The sequence below is a fragment of the Bos mutus genome, chromosome 2, assembly GCF_027580195.1.
Source record: "Bos mutus isolate GX-2022 chromosome 2, NWIPB_WYAK_1.1, whole genome shotgun sequence".
In the NCBI taxonomy this organism is placed as follows: Eukaryota; Metazoa; Chordata; class Mammalia; order Artiodactyla; family Bovidae; genus Bos; species Bos mutus.
The window spans coordinates 118,004,634-118,020,416 of NC_091618.1; the positions used below are offsets into that span (position 1 = coordinate 118,004,634).

At 38.3% G+C, this 15,783-nt stretch overlaps 1 protein-coding gene across 4 annotated transcripts in view; it reads right to left on the reverse strand.

Annotated features, from left to right (window-relative positions):
• CCDC141 (coiled-coil domain containing 141) overlaps nucleotides 1-15,783 on the reverse strand; it is a 227,941-nt gene that overhangs the window by 40,391 nt on the left and 171,767 nt on the right. For all 4 annotated transcript variants that reach the window (XR_011461869.1, XM_070359081.1, XM_070359090.1 and 1 more), the window contains 5 exons: nucleotides 13,473-13,652; nucleotides 6,316-6,495; nucleotides 5,624-5,749; nucleotides 2,333-2,521; nucleotides 899-1,078 (listed from right to left, as the gene is read on the reverse strand). Coding sequence is in view for 3 of the 4 variants with exons in the window: in XM_070359081.1 (XP_070215182.1) it covers nucleotides 899-1,078; nucleotides 2,333-2,521; nucleotides 5,624-5,749; nucleotides 6,316-6,495; nucleotides 13,473-13,652 (855 nt within the window). In the remaining variant the exon portion in view is untranslated. The remainder of the gene's footprint in view (nucleotides 1-898; nucleotides 1,079-2,332; nucleotides 2,522-5,623; nucleotides 5,750-6,315; nucleotides 6,496-13,472; nucleotides 13,653-15,783) is intronic.

Genomic DNA, 15,783 nt, shown 5'->3' on the forward strand with positions numbered 1-15,783 from the left:
TCAGAACCCAATGTGTTATTTAGGAAAATTTAATCTGGAATTATTTCCATCTCTTTTAAGCTCCTTTGGTAAGGTCAGCCCAGTGGAAAAAGCAGATCCAATGACTGGTGCCCAGAGGCCTGGGTGGAGCCAAGGTGCTTGGGCTCCTCTACTCTGGGCTTTTGTGGATAAAGTAGCTTCTCTGGGATCAGACTCTTCATCTGAAGATTAAGATCCTGGGTCTGACTATCTCAAGGCTACCTTTCAGATCTGACATGCTAAAGCAGCATTGTCCAACAGAAATACAACATGAGCCACATGAATAATTTTAAATTTTCTAGTAGTCATATTAAAAAGAAACTGGTGAAGTTAATTTTCACAATATAGTTTGTTTAACCAAATATAAAAAACACTAGTAAGGTTTTCTTTTTCATATTACGTCTTTGAAATCAAGTGTATATCTCACGCTGAGACTAAATTTCAATTATTGCTAAATTTGTTTCAGAAAAACTTGTTCTGTACTTAAATCTCATAGACTTTAGTAGATTCACATAGCCAAGTCACTCCGTATATACTTAAAAGGTTTACAATTTGGGGTATCAATTTAAAATAAATAAAATTAAAAGTTTAGTTCCTCTTTATTTCAAATGTGAAAAACCAACTGCCATTATAGATTGCAATTCTATAACTTTTAAATGAGCATGAGAATAGATGTATTAAACAAGACTTTTAAAATCAGATTTTTTTTTCTCCTTAAAACATTTTTTAGACGTGGTAGAAACTTACCACAAATAAGTATCCCAATGGCTTACTGTAGTTTTTAATTGAACGTATACCAGGTGGTCTGCCCGGTTTCTTTCATATTACAGCCCAACTCCCAGCCATATCATGTGAAAATAACAGTGTCTAAGTTGCTTACAGGCTGCTGCACTGATGAGATGACATCCACCCCCAAGGAGAGAGCCAGGTCATGCAGATGGTCTACATGCGCCTGCTTTGCCCGAGAGCGTCTCAGGAGGACCTGGGCATCGTGAGCATCGTTCGTTTCCTCTGCCTGTTCTGGAAACTCCAGTTCTCTTGATTTTAAGAGTCTTCCCAGCTGGAATTCAGGCCATTAACAATTAACCTGGGTTTCATATTTTTATGAAAACAGTTTCTTTTTTTAATAGAGGTATAGTTGATGTATGGTATTATGTAAATGACAGTTGTATGATACAGCAATTCACACTTTTTAAAGGTTATACTCCATTTATAGTTATTATAAAATATTGGCTATATTCCCTAAATTGTACAATATATCCTTGTAGCTTATTTTATACCTAAATGTTTGTACCTCTTAATACCCTACCTCTATATTGCCCCTCCCCGCCTCCCTCTCCCCACTGGTAACCACTAGTTCTCTATATATGTGAGACTGCTTCTTTTTTGTTAAATTCACTACTTTATTGTACATTTTAGATTCCACACGTGATGTCATACGTATCTTTGTCTTTCTCAAAGATAGATTTTTAAAACATGCTTATTTCCTATAACATATTTAACTAGCTAGTCCGCTGCTGACAAGCCCATCTAAAATTAGTGTTATAGACAAATAAATGTTATAATGGTGCAAGTCAATAGAGTAAAATGAAGGGACTAACATTGTTAGTTCTATTAAAGAAGAAAACACTGTTTGTTCATAGCCTAAAACTTTAGCAAGATGTAGGCCTGTGATTTGACTAAATTCAGAGGCTATTTTCAAGGCATTTCAATACATCTCTATTTTCTGTTGTATGTACGTGTTCAGTGGTATTTTCTGTTGAGAGGCCAATATCTATGAAGTTCTACTGACACTTCAATTATAAAAATTTTTTTCTTCCCTTTAGTTGCTTATACCCTACCTTTTGTTGCTTACATATACCCTACCTTAAGTTACTTTTACCCTAACTTTTGTTAGGGCAACAAAAGTAATTAAGAATCAAGATATAAAAAAGACAGATGTGTGGAATAAACAGTGAGAGTTCGAGGAATTTAGAAGAGAAGAGAAATCACTCCAAGGAAGGTAGGGTTGTTAGATGGAGGGACAAGGTTTAAGTGGTATAGAGGAGAGAGAAGGACCTGACAGATAAATGCAGCTCAAGAGTCAGGGCTTGGAATAAGGAATGTGGGTGCCATCTTTAAGGGACCAAGGAGAGCTCTGTTTGGCTGGTAGATTGGGGGGATGGGGCTGAGTGGGAGAAAAGTCAGGAGCCAGATTGCAGAAAGCTTCTAGTATCAGAATAAGCAACCTGGCCTTTATTTATTACAAAATCATGTATTTTTAATTTCATAGTTTAAAACTGAGAGTCTTCCAGACATCCATGGTAAGTCTTACCTCTTCTCTGACTTGGTGGAACTGGATAATCTTATATAGGATGTCCTCGTAATCTTGGATTCTCTGTTTCAGGCTTTGATGGAAGTGGATAAGGTCCTTCAGCTGTTGAGACTTTTCTTTCACAGGTGCTCCTTTGCCATTCAACTCTTCTGACTCTCTTATAATATACTGAACCTCATCATTCAGTTGCTGAAGAGTTGAAAGCAATAAAATGAGCTTCTAGAGAGCTTTTTACTTTACAACAGACGTATGAAGATCTCAATAACAAATCACTCTCTTACTTGTTAACAAATACTTATTGCGAGGCTCACCCCTATCCCTGCAAATCCAGGCATTGTGGGTCATGCTAGGGATATATTATTCCATCCTAATCTTCTCAGATATATTTTTTAAATTTTAAATTAACATTAAATTAAATTAAAAAAACACAAAAAAACTGTTTCAAAGTTAGACGGCAAAATGGAAAGTCATATATTTCTATGATATAGCATAGAGTCATCTGCTGCTGCTAAGTCACTTCAGTCGTGTCTGACTCTGAGTGACCTCAGAGACAGCAGCCCACTAGGCTCCTCTGTTCCTGGGATTCTCCAGGCAAGAACACTGGAGTGGGTTGCCATTTCCTTCTCCAATGCATGAAAGTGAAAAGTAAAAGTGAAGTCGCTCAGTCATGCCTGACTCTTAGCGACCCCATGGACTGCAGCCTACCAGGCTCCTCCGTCCATGGGATTTCCAGGCAAGAGTACTGGAGTGGGTTGCCATTGCCTTCTCCAGAGTCATCTAGTCATCTGCTAAGTAAATATATTCTAGATACTCTATGAGGCCATGACCATCTGTGATATTTAATAAAACTAGAATCAGGTGGTATGATAAGAACACCACAAGAAGACAAGTATAAAAGTACACTGGGTGAATTATCTGTCCTTTGGGATAAAAGAATGATCAGAATGAACCACCAGCTGAGCACCACAGTAGTTATGCTGCTGTAAAAGCAGTCATCCCAGAATCCACAAATAGCCAGCACTTGTAGGGAGGGACAAACCACCTTCTTTCTTGCCCAGCGCGATAGCCCTTATAGGAATCTAGATCCTGGTGGACAGTTCAAAGGGGAAGCCACTATAATTTCAGACGAGATTGGGCACATTCAGGGTGGTATGGCCATTAACTATGATTTCAGGGTTGGATTTTATGTCAAGGATAAAAGTAATGGAAATGATTTAAGCTAAGGAGATAATTTGCAGAAGACCGACCTAGTAAGGGTATTCAAGTTGAAATCAAGTGCATGGGCATCAAATATACACACATCACGGTGACAGAGCTAAAGAATCTGGATAACAGTTCCTGATTTAGGGGAATTTGTACACACACACACACACACTTATGTGCAGGGGCGTGTGCACACATGAAATGCAGATACATATGACACAGAGTATAACAAAGAAACTAACAGATAGGCTAGTAGAATTTTCTAGGAATTTGGAGGAAAGAGTTCACTGTGGGCTACAATGGTATGTGTGTGTGTGTATAGGGGGAGGTGGTCGTTATGTATTACATCACTTTTGTCTTGTGTGTGTGTGCACACATGTGTGCATGTGCATGCTCGACTCTTTGTGACCCCATGGACTGTAGTCTGCCAGGCTCCTTTGTCCATGGAATTTTCCAGGCAAGAACACTGGAGCGGGTTGTCATTTCCTACTCCCAGGGATCTTTCCCGACCCAGGGATCAAACCCATGTCTCCTGCATCTCCTGAATTGGCAGGGGATTCTTTACCACTGTGCCACCCAAGAAGCCCCCAGCTTTGTCTTAAGGAACATAAATTAGATATTCCCTAAAGGAAACTTCAAACTTCCAGTCCTGGGATTCTTTACATCCAACACTTGCAAATTAGTGACAAATAGAAACACAGGTATCTTAACTTTGCAGCAAAGAACAGAATCCAGGTAGGAGGATGAAATGACTGGCAAACTTTTCCAGCAATTGTATCAGGCTCAGGAGTGGCAGGAAGTGGGGGTTAAGGAATGCAGAAGCCATCAGGGCCTGGGAATATGACTCATGGTTTTTTCTCTCACACCCTGAGGGCTCTCGGAGGGAGAATGGGAGAGCACAACAAAATTCTTGGGATGGTGGCAGAAGGCTGGGGTGCCAGTGGGTGGGGACAATGACATCACAGGGATAATTTCAGTGACAGAGGACAGCAGAACCTCTATGTCAAAGAGGGTCTAGACTTGCCTTGAGATCTCTGAATCAAAAACATATCTATACCTTTTAGGAAAAGAATTAGAATAAATATATGATAAATACATTAATAAGGAAATAATTTAAATTAAAATAATCTAAGGTAAGAGGAGAGTGAAAAAGTTGGCTTAAAGCTCAACATTCAGAAAACTAAGATCATGGCATCTGGTCCCATCACTTCATGGGAAATAGATGGGGAAACAGTGGAAACAGTGTCTGACTATTTTATTGGGCTCCAAAATCACTGCAGATGGTGACTGCAGCCATGAAATTAAAAGATGATTACTTCTTGGAAGGAAAGTTATGACCAACCTAGATAGCATATTCAAAAGCAGAGACATTACTTTGCCAACAAAGGTCCGTCTAGTCAAGGCTATGGTTTTTCCAGTGGTCATGTATGGATGTGAGAGTTGGACTGTGAAGAAAGCTGAGTGCCGAAGAATTGATGCTTTTGAACTGTGGTATTGGAGAAGACTCTTGAGAGTCCCTTGGACTGCAAGGAGATCCAACCAGTCCATTCTGAAGGAGATCAGTCCTGGGTGTTCTTTGGAAGGACTGATGCTAAAGCTGAAACTCTGGTACTTTGGCCACCTCATGCAAAGAGTTGACTCATTGGAAAAGACTCTGATGCTGGGAGGGATTGGGGGCAGGAGGAAAAGGGGACAACAGAGGATGAGATGGCTGGATGGCATCACTGACTAGATGGACGTGAGTTTGAGTGAACTCTGGGAGTTGGTGATAGACAGGGAGGCCTGGCGTGCTGCGATTCATGGGGTCACAAAGAGCCGGACATGAATGAGCGAGTGAACTGAACTGAACTGAAGGTAAGAATATATTAAGGTCCTTTTGTAGCCTGAATGTTTGCATATCATCCAATATAACACATTGCATTTAAAAAGGAAGAAAAATGTGTCTGACACATGGACTTTTAGAAAAGCAATGCTTTTGTTTTTTAAAAAATTGTAATTCATCAGACGGTTAAAATTAATTAAGTGAGCTTCAACTGAACAGCTTTTCATTCTTTTTCATTCACCCAAGTCATCAGTTTGCTCCTTCACCTGGAACTGAGGCTTCATTTCATTCCATTTTTTCCGTAGAGCTAAAATGGTCTGGAGACTCCCTCCAAGGTCAAGTGCAGACACAGGCATAAGTGCTTCCTGAAGAAGTTTTAAGTTGTGCATGGTCTGAAATAGACATTAGATAGTTATGCATGTTTTCTCTGTTACCACCAGCAAATACATCATAATCATTCCAGTAATGACAGGGTGTATCATCAAACCTTTCAACTGCCATGAAAACACTCACTACCTAGAGTGAGCTTCTGGTTCTAAACCACCAATGAATAAAAGCACAAGCCCTCTTTTCACTGTGGTATATATGCATAACAACAAAAAAAATCTACCATTTAAACCACTTTTAAATGTGCAGGTTAGTGGAGTTAGTGAGCTTTGTGTGCAATCATTACCACCATCCATCATCAGAACTTTTTCATCTTCCCAAACAGAAACTCTGTCCCAGATAAACACCAACCTCTGTTTTCCCCTTCCCTCAGCCTCTGATAACCTCTCTTCTGCCTTCTGTCTCCCTGAATTTGACTACTCGAGCTACCTCACTAAAGTGGAATCCCAATATTTATCCTTTTGTGTTTGGCTGATCTCACTTATGTTTCCAAGGTTTCTCCATGTTACAGTATGGATCAGAATTGCCTTTCTTTTTAAGTCTCAATAAAACCCACTGCATGTTCCCTCACCTTTCTAAGCTGCTCTTTGAATGCTGCCCACTGCTGTTTCACGGGCTTGCTTGCAGCGGCTTTAAGTTGCCAGGCTGTCCGAAGGCGGCTGAGTTCTTCCCTTTCCGCCTTCTGGCTTTCCATAGTGTTCTCCATGACGTGTACTTCATTTTTCACATTTAATATTTCGTTTTCTTTTGCCTGTGGAATTAATAACCTGTGTAATGGCTTTTCTTTTCCAAGAAATACAACATGGTTTTGCATACAACTATTTTAAGAGGCAAACGCTTTATCATAGCCAAAGCAGAACACAATCCTGACATCAAGAAAAGCCTGAAATGTGGTGTCCCAAGGACAAAAGAACAGAAGAAAACAAGGATGGTCTTAGAATGCAGGAACAGAAAAAAAAACAGACCCTTATCATCCTTCCCTCTCCCACGTTATAACTATTAAAGGATTTCAGGTCCTCCTGAGCAGTATAACCTGCCTCCCCTCCTACCCCACAGGAAGAAGGTATTTGCCTTACTCTTCCCCCGACCAGTATATGTGCCTCATCCAATCAGCAAATGACCTGCAAGACCCCTATTGCGCTCCTTGTACCCTGAGTATAAAAACGGACTAAGGACCCATGTTCATGTCAGTTCTCCCTTGAGCAGGCCTGCTGTTCTAACAGCATTTCCCACTTTAATAAACTTTATTTTCCTCTCCTTCTGCCTTATGTCTGGAAATTCTTTTCCCATAATACATGCTTGGACATGAGCTTGCTAGTTGTTCACAGCTCCACTGGCATTTCAGTCCCCTCCTCTAAGATTTGTTTATTCCCTAGGGTTTAAAGGATGACTGGATGAGCACAGGGATACAGAAATTTTGAAGCTGAGATTATTTTAATGAATACATTTTGAAGTGGATTCCACCTTTTAACACACATTAGAATATGTCAATATCTCAGTATTAGGGGCCATGAGGGGGAAAATTGTTCCGGGTTTTTCTTTCTGTACTATCCCATTGTATACACTACAATTATTTTAAGTTTTTCTTGTGAGAAGTTCCTCAAGTTACTCCCTTTTATGAGATCTGAAATGTGCATCTATATACAGTTGTTCCTTGGTATTCATGTGGGCAGGACGGGAGGAGGGTACTGGTTCCAGGACTTGCCTAGACATTGAAACCAGTGGATGCTTAAGTCCCATGGTTGGCTTTCCATACCTGCAGGTTTCAACCACCTCTGGATAGTGTTCTGTGTTGATCCAAAGTTGGTTGAATCTAGGAATGTGGAAGCCCTGGATATGGAAGGCCAACTGTATCTCTATATTTGTATCTCTATACCCTGGTGGCTCAGCAGTAAAGAATCTGCCTGCAATGCAGGCGACGCAGGAGACACAGTTCAATCCCTGGGTCAGGAAGATTCCCCTGGAGGAGAAAATGGCAACTCACCCAGTATTCTTGTGGGGAAAATCTCATGGACAGAGGAGTCTTGTGGGCTACAGGCCATGGGGTCACAGGGAGTCAGACACGACTGAGCGCGTGCACACACACACACACACTGTATACCAGAAGCACAATATCTAAATTCCAAGACTTCTCTTCCCAACTTTCATATATTCTGGCTATCTGATTTGAAATCCTTTAAACAATGGTTTTAAATAATGGGAAATTCAATTAGAGGGAAAAGTATAAGAGAGCCAAGGAGTAAAACCATGTACCTTTTTAGTGTCCAAACATCGAAAAAGGCAGAAGAATATTTGTTTAGCAAAACAAAAATCTGCTTTATGGCCAACTCTTCTCAGGAAATCCTTGAATTTCTAAGGAGCAACTGTACATGAATTTCTATAATGGCAATGACAGCTGTGTATCTAAAAGTCAAAAGACTTTTTAGATTATAGTTAGAAGATAGTGTCATGAATATGTAACAGGACATTTTAAATAATAGGTAGGCCATCTTATTTTTAAATTATTTTAAATGACATTGATATTGCATAATTATATTAATGTAGACATTATAAAGTGTCATTTAATTGCAAAAAAGCCTGCAGGTGCTATATGTGATTTCTCCAGTGAATTTGGGAATCTAGTAGTAAAATGATGTATTCTATAACTGTGATGAACAAGCCATATATTATGAAAGATATTAGCCACAGCAATACCTAAAGTAAATCATATTTTTATCTATGCTATAAATAAAGATAGGGTATAACATATTATTAAGAAACTATTAATAAAAATGTTACATAATACATGATCTAATGGAAAACTGGAATGTGTAGCATGTCAATGACAACTATAATCTGAAGAGTGTACGCTCTGAATGAGGCCCAGAAAAGAGAGTGCTATGGTAGGATTTGTTGATGCCTAGCTACCAGGATTCAAGAAAAGTGCTTATGCATTTGGCAAATGTAAGTACTGTGGCCACTCAGAAAGATTAGACACTTTGCCTGAGGTCTGGTTAGTAAACACTAACTACTCAATCCATATACTTCTGTATAAGGTCACTGAAAAATATGGCATCATGTGGTCTAAATAGGGCACTAGATATTCCATTCTCCATGTCGATTCACACACAATGAGTGGTCTTCTGACATCTTGCTTTTCAGATATCTTGATAACTGGCAGGCAGCACTCCAGGTAGCATTCTTTATTTGCCACTATAAATTAGTAAATTGGCACTTTCATCAAGATGTCTACCAGATTTCTACCCTAAATTAGTTTTTCTCATTGTGATGTTATTTAGATGAATTTGAAAATTTTTTTCATTTCAAGCTTGAGAAATCTGAGCCTTGGCAACAATCAAGAGTAGAGCACTCAGCAGAAAATGCCAGCTGGCCTTCTTCCTTCCTAACCACCAAACTGGTTACCACATTTCAGCAATAATGTTTGTTTAAAAGCCTAATGGTCCAAAAGATATGAAGAGAATAAAAATTGTGTTAGACTTGCTTTACCAACAATTTTCTATCTCAGAATGTCACTGAACTAATAAAATTAAGAATTATGTAGACCTTAATTCTTATCAGTAAGGGAAAATTTATCATATGATAGTGGTAAGGACCTTGAGTTAAAGTGATCATGTTTATAATGTCAAGATAAAAGGCCACCAAGTTATGTAGTAAAATGAACACTATTTCTGAAAACTCTGAATGGACCTTTGAATATCAGAGTTTAGACACAGATATAAAATAAAGTGGTGGATTCATTTTGATATTTGGCAAAACTAATACAATATTGTAAAGTTTAAAAAAAAATAAAATAAAATAAAAAAAGAAACTGGCATGTGATAAAAAAATTTTTTGAATGGATTCCTGCTGCAGATCTTAAATGAAAATCTGGCCATATGATCTTAAACATTCTAAATAAGGAATAAAGGACTTCTGTTCCTGAGTAGGATGGAGTAGCCAGGGGCAGAGCAGTGCTTCTACCTAGAGCGACTAGAAAAGCTGGAATAAGTGCAGAAGGCATCTATTTAAAGTCCAAAAGAACTAAAGAGGCCAAGACTCCAGGGAAGGATGAATCTGAGAGTGGTGAGCTCTCTTACTGCAGCCAGGGCCTTTTCCCAATTCTGTGCACTGACAGTAAAGCTGATCATGAAGCTTTACTGGGGAACACAGAAACCAATAGTGCTTTTGACAGACACTGGTGGAGGTGGGGGGTTCAAGCAAACAGCTGATATTTATCTTAGAACATTGACAAAATACTGGGGCTGAACAGGGCAGGGCAGTAGATTAGAAAACTCAAGCAAATGCCTCTGAAAAGCAGAGTGGAGGTTTTTAGCAGTCCCCCAAGGTGTTCTTGCCTGGAGAATCCCAGGGACGGGGGAGCCTGGTGGGCTGCCGTCTATGGGGTCACACAGAGTCGGACACAACTGAAGTGACTTAGCAGCAGCAGCAAGACTTCTCAAGCTAGAGACCTGCTGGCGGACAGAACTCAGAGAATGTACCAAGCTCCAGCTTGAAAACAATGAGAGCCCAAGGTCATCAGAATAGATGGAGCCTTGACAGAACTATAGTCCAGACTCAACTTCACCAGCTCCTGATTGGCTTAAGTGATCTTCCACCAATACCTACCTAGGGAAAAAACATAACACCATCTGGAATCACAATGTTTTATACATAATGCCCAGCATTCAACAGATATTCACTCATCATCCCAAGACAGGATGACACAACTAGAAACCAAGAGAAAAGGTAGATAATAGAAGCAATTCCAGATCCAGATGTTAGACTGTGCTGACAAACACTTTAAAATATCCATAATTAATATGGTCATGAAAGCACAGGAAAGATTGAGAAAGAGAGGATACAAGAGAGATTTTTGCTGGTAATATAACATAGTAAAAAAAGAACCAACTAGAAATTTCAGAACTGAAAAATATAATTTCTCAAAAGGAAGATAGTTTGAAAAAGGCTAGACTAAGAAAAGTGCAGTTTGCAAATATGTAAATTCCTTTTTAAGTGCAAATTAGAGAAGTACACAGTGAAGAAATACACATAACAATATACTGAAAAAAGTAAAAATCTTAAAGATGGATATAGACAGATAATATATGTTCTAAATGTTCTAAGTAAAAAATAACATTTTTTATAGTAAAGCACAAATATAAGAACATAGGTAAAATACTCAACAGATCCTCACTGATGCTTAAGGATAGTGTTAGATGAATTAGAATTATTTATTGCATATTTTGTCTCCATATAGGTTTAAGAAGAATGGTCTTTAAACAACAAAGTTTGAAACAACTAAGATAAAGAAGAAATTGTAGCTCAAAGTAGATGAGAATAGTTAGAGACTGTTTCAAATGAATTTGGGCTCCAGATTGAGATTCATCACATGTCAGAGTTCTGAGAAAACTGCAGATGTCAGCCATCTTTGCAAATCTACAGAAAATGGGAGGAGGGCCAGAAAATTAGAGAAAGAAAAATGCCCTGATTATCAGACAGGGGAAAGCCTGGACTATGTGATTTACTGATCAATAGGCTTTATACTGAAAACCAGGGCAATAAAATCATCACTGATCAAGCAGATTGTGAGCACTTCGGAAAGAACCCTTAGATCACCAGGAGTCAACCTAGTTTTTGCCAAATTATATTACACAATTGATAGGATACTGGGTAGACAGACCTTCCTTTTAGCAGCATCTTTCAATAGAGACTTGAGAAAAAGACTGTGAAATGCTGGTTAAAATAAAGTACTACTGGGAGTGTCAATGATTGTTTCAAAGACTGGTTTATCAACTGATTGCTTAATGGATTGGAGTATCAACCTGACCCTCAGACACTTTTATTAAAGATCTAATTGCAGCCGTGGGAGGCTTACTTATTAATATATGACATTAAACCCAGGAGAGATGGCTAATGTAGTAGATAACAGGCACAAAATTAGTTTAACAAGATGCAATCATGAGTTAAAACTAACAAAGTGATACAAAGTAGGAATAAATATAAAAGCTCACATTTGTATGAAACAGATAAATAGGTGACAAGGATATAAAATGGGAGAGACCCATCTTGGCAGGAATTGCAGTAAAAAAATGTGATGTGATTACAGTTTTCTTTCATCACAAGCTTAATATGAACCAATAAAGTAAAATTATTGCTATAAGCACTAGTCTAATCTTAGTTCTCATTGGTAAAGAATGATGTCCACTTTGTGTTGAAGTGGTGCTTTACTTTTTGTTTACATATTATGAATGGTTTTGATAGGTCATGGACAATTTTGGGAGGGAGGATTAGGATGAAGAAAAAAATAAAGCTACCTCTTAAATAATAGAAAGGATTTATATCTAGTTAGCTGGAGAAGACTCAAACTGGACTTTGCAACTGTCTTCCAGGTTTGAAAATTTTTTGAGTGTAAGAGGGATGAAATATGAATACATTTTTCTTCTCTGTGGATCTATAGAGGGTTAGAATCAGATATGAAGAGAGATTCAACTTAACATTAAAAAAAAAAAAACATAAAACAAACTGTTTTAAAAGAGGTGGATTAACCATCTTTTAAGAATAAGAGTTCTGTTGTGAATGGGCATTTTAAGTTTTCTAATACTTTAAAATCAAACTGTTTTAAAATTAGGTACATAGAAGATATTCTTCAAAATGAAGATTCATCCTAGATTGTTTTCTAAACAAAGGTCATGAGGAAGGAGGCTGGATTAAACTGTGGAAATCCTCGAGCATCTACCCCCATAACCAGAGCCTGCCTACTTTACTACTTTGTGCTCTTACCTACACCTCTGACTTTACGGGGCTGTCCCCACCACCTCTTTCAGAGAAGGAGTTAACCTAGAGCTCCAGTTAATAATAATTCCTGGGCGTGATAAGGTGTTTTTAACCTACAAATCTTCTGAAGAATAAGAGGCTTCCGCCACATGTGATTGCTCACAGCCTCCCAATGGCCTGCTTTAAACCCTCTAAAAACAGGTTGATATAAGTAAAACTTCTAGTGATTAGAAATTGTACAAATGTTTAACTCCAACAACTTAAAATTATAGAAGAAATAAGTATTAACATTTGATATTAATCACGTTAGACAATGGGGCTTTCAACTAAACCCCAAAATCTGGTGTTATAAGATAGAAATAAGTGTCCTGATTGACTTCAAAATGAAGATTCATCCCCCCTAGATGTTATCTGTCATTTGTATGAAGCACCTGACTTTGAGCCTGCTGACCCCAAATCTAACATCTCAGTATATAAAAGTAGACCATGGAAAATCTTGTTGCATGTTTCTCAACCTAACTCAGAACTTTCTCTCACTCTGGTTGAGTCTCCATCTGGTGAACCTCTGAGGACTCTGTGTAATAATAATAATGTTGCAAACTTCTTGTCTTGAGTTTTATTGGTATTTTTCCTTCTTTTCCTTCTATCCTTAATTACTCTTTAGATTTAATAGCTATTGTATCCTGATGATAAACTCTCCTTGAATACCCTGGAAGGGTCTAGGACCAAAGAAGAATCTTGTTGCATGCTCTCAACCTAACTCAGAACAAAAATAATAACAATGCTGGGCTCAGATTATTTTCCTATCTTTCTTCTTAATGATATAATAGCTAGAAAACTCACAAGGGGTCTAGGACCAAAACCAGCCTGGACTGAATGACGGTTGAAAGAATTTTGAATTTGGTTGAAATCTTGATTTTCTTGACAAGACAATAATCCTTGAAGAAGGTGTGACTCATTTACTGTCGTTCTTACCATATTTATTAAATTAAGGAACTCGAGCCCAAGGTCATGCGTTAAAAAACTCCTCTTTAAAAATAGCTGCCATTGTTTCTCCACTGAGTCAGACCAATGCTTGGCTTCAGCACCGCCCTCCTCCTTTCGTAGGATATCAGTTTGGTAAAACTCCTTTAGGCCCTGACATTGTTTCTCTACCTGAAAAAAAGAGAGAGAATATAAATGAAAGTTAAGAACACTTCAAAACATTTTTAAAGGGAAAAATACTAGATTCCAGTGAAAGCCTATATAAGAATTTACTTGGAACCTACATTTCAGAATTCTTTAAATAATTATTAAGTACTGTCAACTGACTGAAAAGACACAAATCTATTTAGGTTGTTGACAGACCAGACTGACTACCCCCTGGGTAGTAAATTGAGCTGACAAGTTTATTATCCAGAAGACCTAGTTACTGTAGCCAAAATCATATTTATGTACTGTACATGTGTAGGCTTTGCAACTGGGGACAATTTATGTCAAAGACCAGTGTGGTTTCATTTTAGAGCTGAGTTTTATAATTCAGAAGAAAGATAAACATATAAAATCAAGGATTACAAATCAAAAGGAAATGTAAATCAGTGAAAAAATTATTCATAATCAGTAAATCACGACTTGCTTCTCCTCAGTGATAAGCCAGAACAAAAGAGTACTAATAACTATGAATTTTCTGTATGTGTATTAATATTAAACTGCCTCCATGAGAAAATGTTATTGAGGTTACTTTACCTCCCTAGAATTATATTTTCTTATTGGCTAACCAATATAAGCAGTACTAGATTATTTTAAATCAGTGTCTTTGGACAGAGTTTATATAAAATCAAATGTGCCTGTAGAACTATAGATTAACACAAAACTGGGTATTATAGAAGTAGTAGAAAAATTTTGACACAATTTTTTAAGCATTTTGAATAATACTTAATAGCCAATGGGCTTCCCTGGTGGCTCAGATGGTAAAGAATCTGCCTGCAGTGCAGAAGACCTGGGTTTGATCCCTGTGTTGGGAAGATCTCCTGGATAAGGGAATAGCTACCCATTCCAGTATTCTGGCCTGGAGAATTCTATGGACAGAGGAGCCTGGTGGGCCACAGTCAGTGGGATTGCAAAGAGTCTGACATGACTGAGCAACTTTCACTTTCTTTCAGTTTAACAGCCAACAGGACAAGACTCAAAGAGTTCATATCTACTGAAAGCCATCTAAAGAAGGTATGAAATTTCAGCAGTGGTTAGTCACTATATTTTAAAGATTTTAACATGGTTCTTCATTTAATGAGTGCTGCAAAGGGCACTCACAGAACTTCTCTCTTCTTTCCCCATATTCCATTTATTCATGCCTCTGTTTTGCTGATGCTTATTTCCTCAGCCCAGAATGATCTTTTCTTAGTTTTCAACTCCTACTTATCCTTCATGAGATAGTTAAAATGCTACCTCCTCCAGGGGGTCCCCTACGATTTCATAGTAAGAACTAAGCATCTGTCTCCCTGGGCTCCCAAAGATAATTCTGGGAGAAAGAGAACCATAAGCAAATTATTATACCACGAAGACAAGTATGCACACCATGTTCTGGGCACACTGAGGAGGGACCACCAGCTCTATCTAAAGAAACCGGAAAGCACAACAAAAGTAACACTTGATCTGTGTCTTTCAGATTGTCCAGGGTGACAGGGAATAGGAGAAGGGGGCTCCAGATGGAAGGAATAATGAGCGCGAAGGTACAAGTGTGAAACACGGGCTGGTTAAGAGCAGGATAAACGATATCGGTGTGGGTGAAGTCCAGATAGCACACGCTGAGTGTTAAGACGCAAGCATCATCATTGGGTTGGGATAAAGCCAGCCAGCCGGTTTCAACATGTTTGGTACTCTACTCAACATGATGTGACACATTCTCGTTAGCTTGAAACAACTGACAGCTCTCACAGTGACTCCAAATCAGCATGACAACCATCAGTACTTCAGTGGCATTGTGCGCTACAGGCTGGGGTGCCAATCTGATGGGCTGTCAGTTATGTGAAATTCTCAAAACCTAAACTTTAAGTCATCCTCCTTTCCTAACTGCTCAAAAATAAACCTCCTTGAATGTAAGTAAGCATGATGTCATTACAGGAATTTCCCTTGAATATGGACTACTTTCTTTTTTAAAGTGAATTAATAATCAACTTTAATACATTATCCATTTGAGAGTAAAAGTTATAATTTGCGTCACAAATTATATTTGTCATATTGCCTGAATTTCAGGAGGTAACATGATCAGATGTGCTTTAGAATGATCGTTTTTTGAAAGGCATGAAGG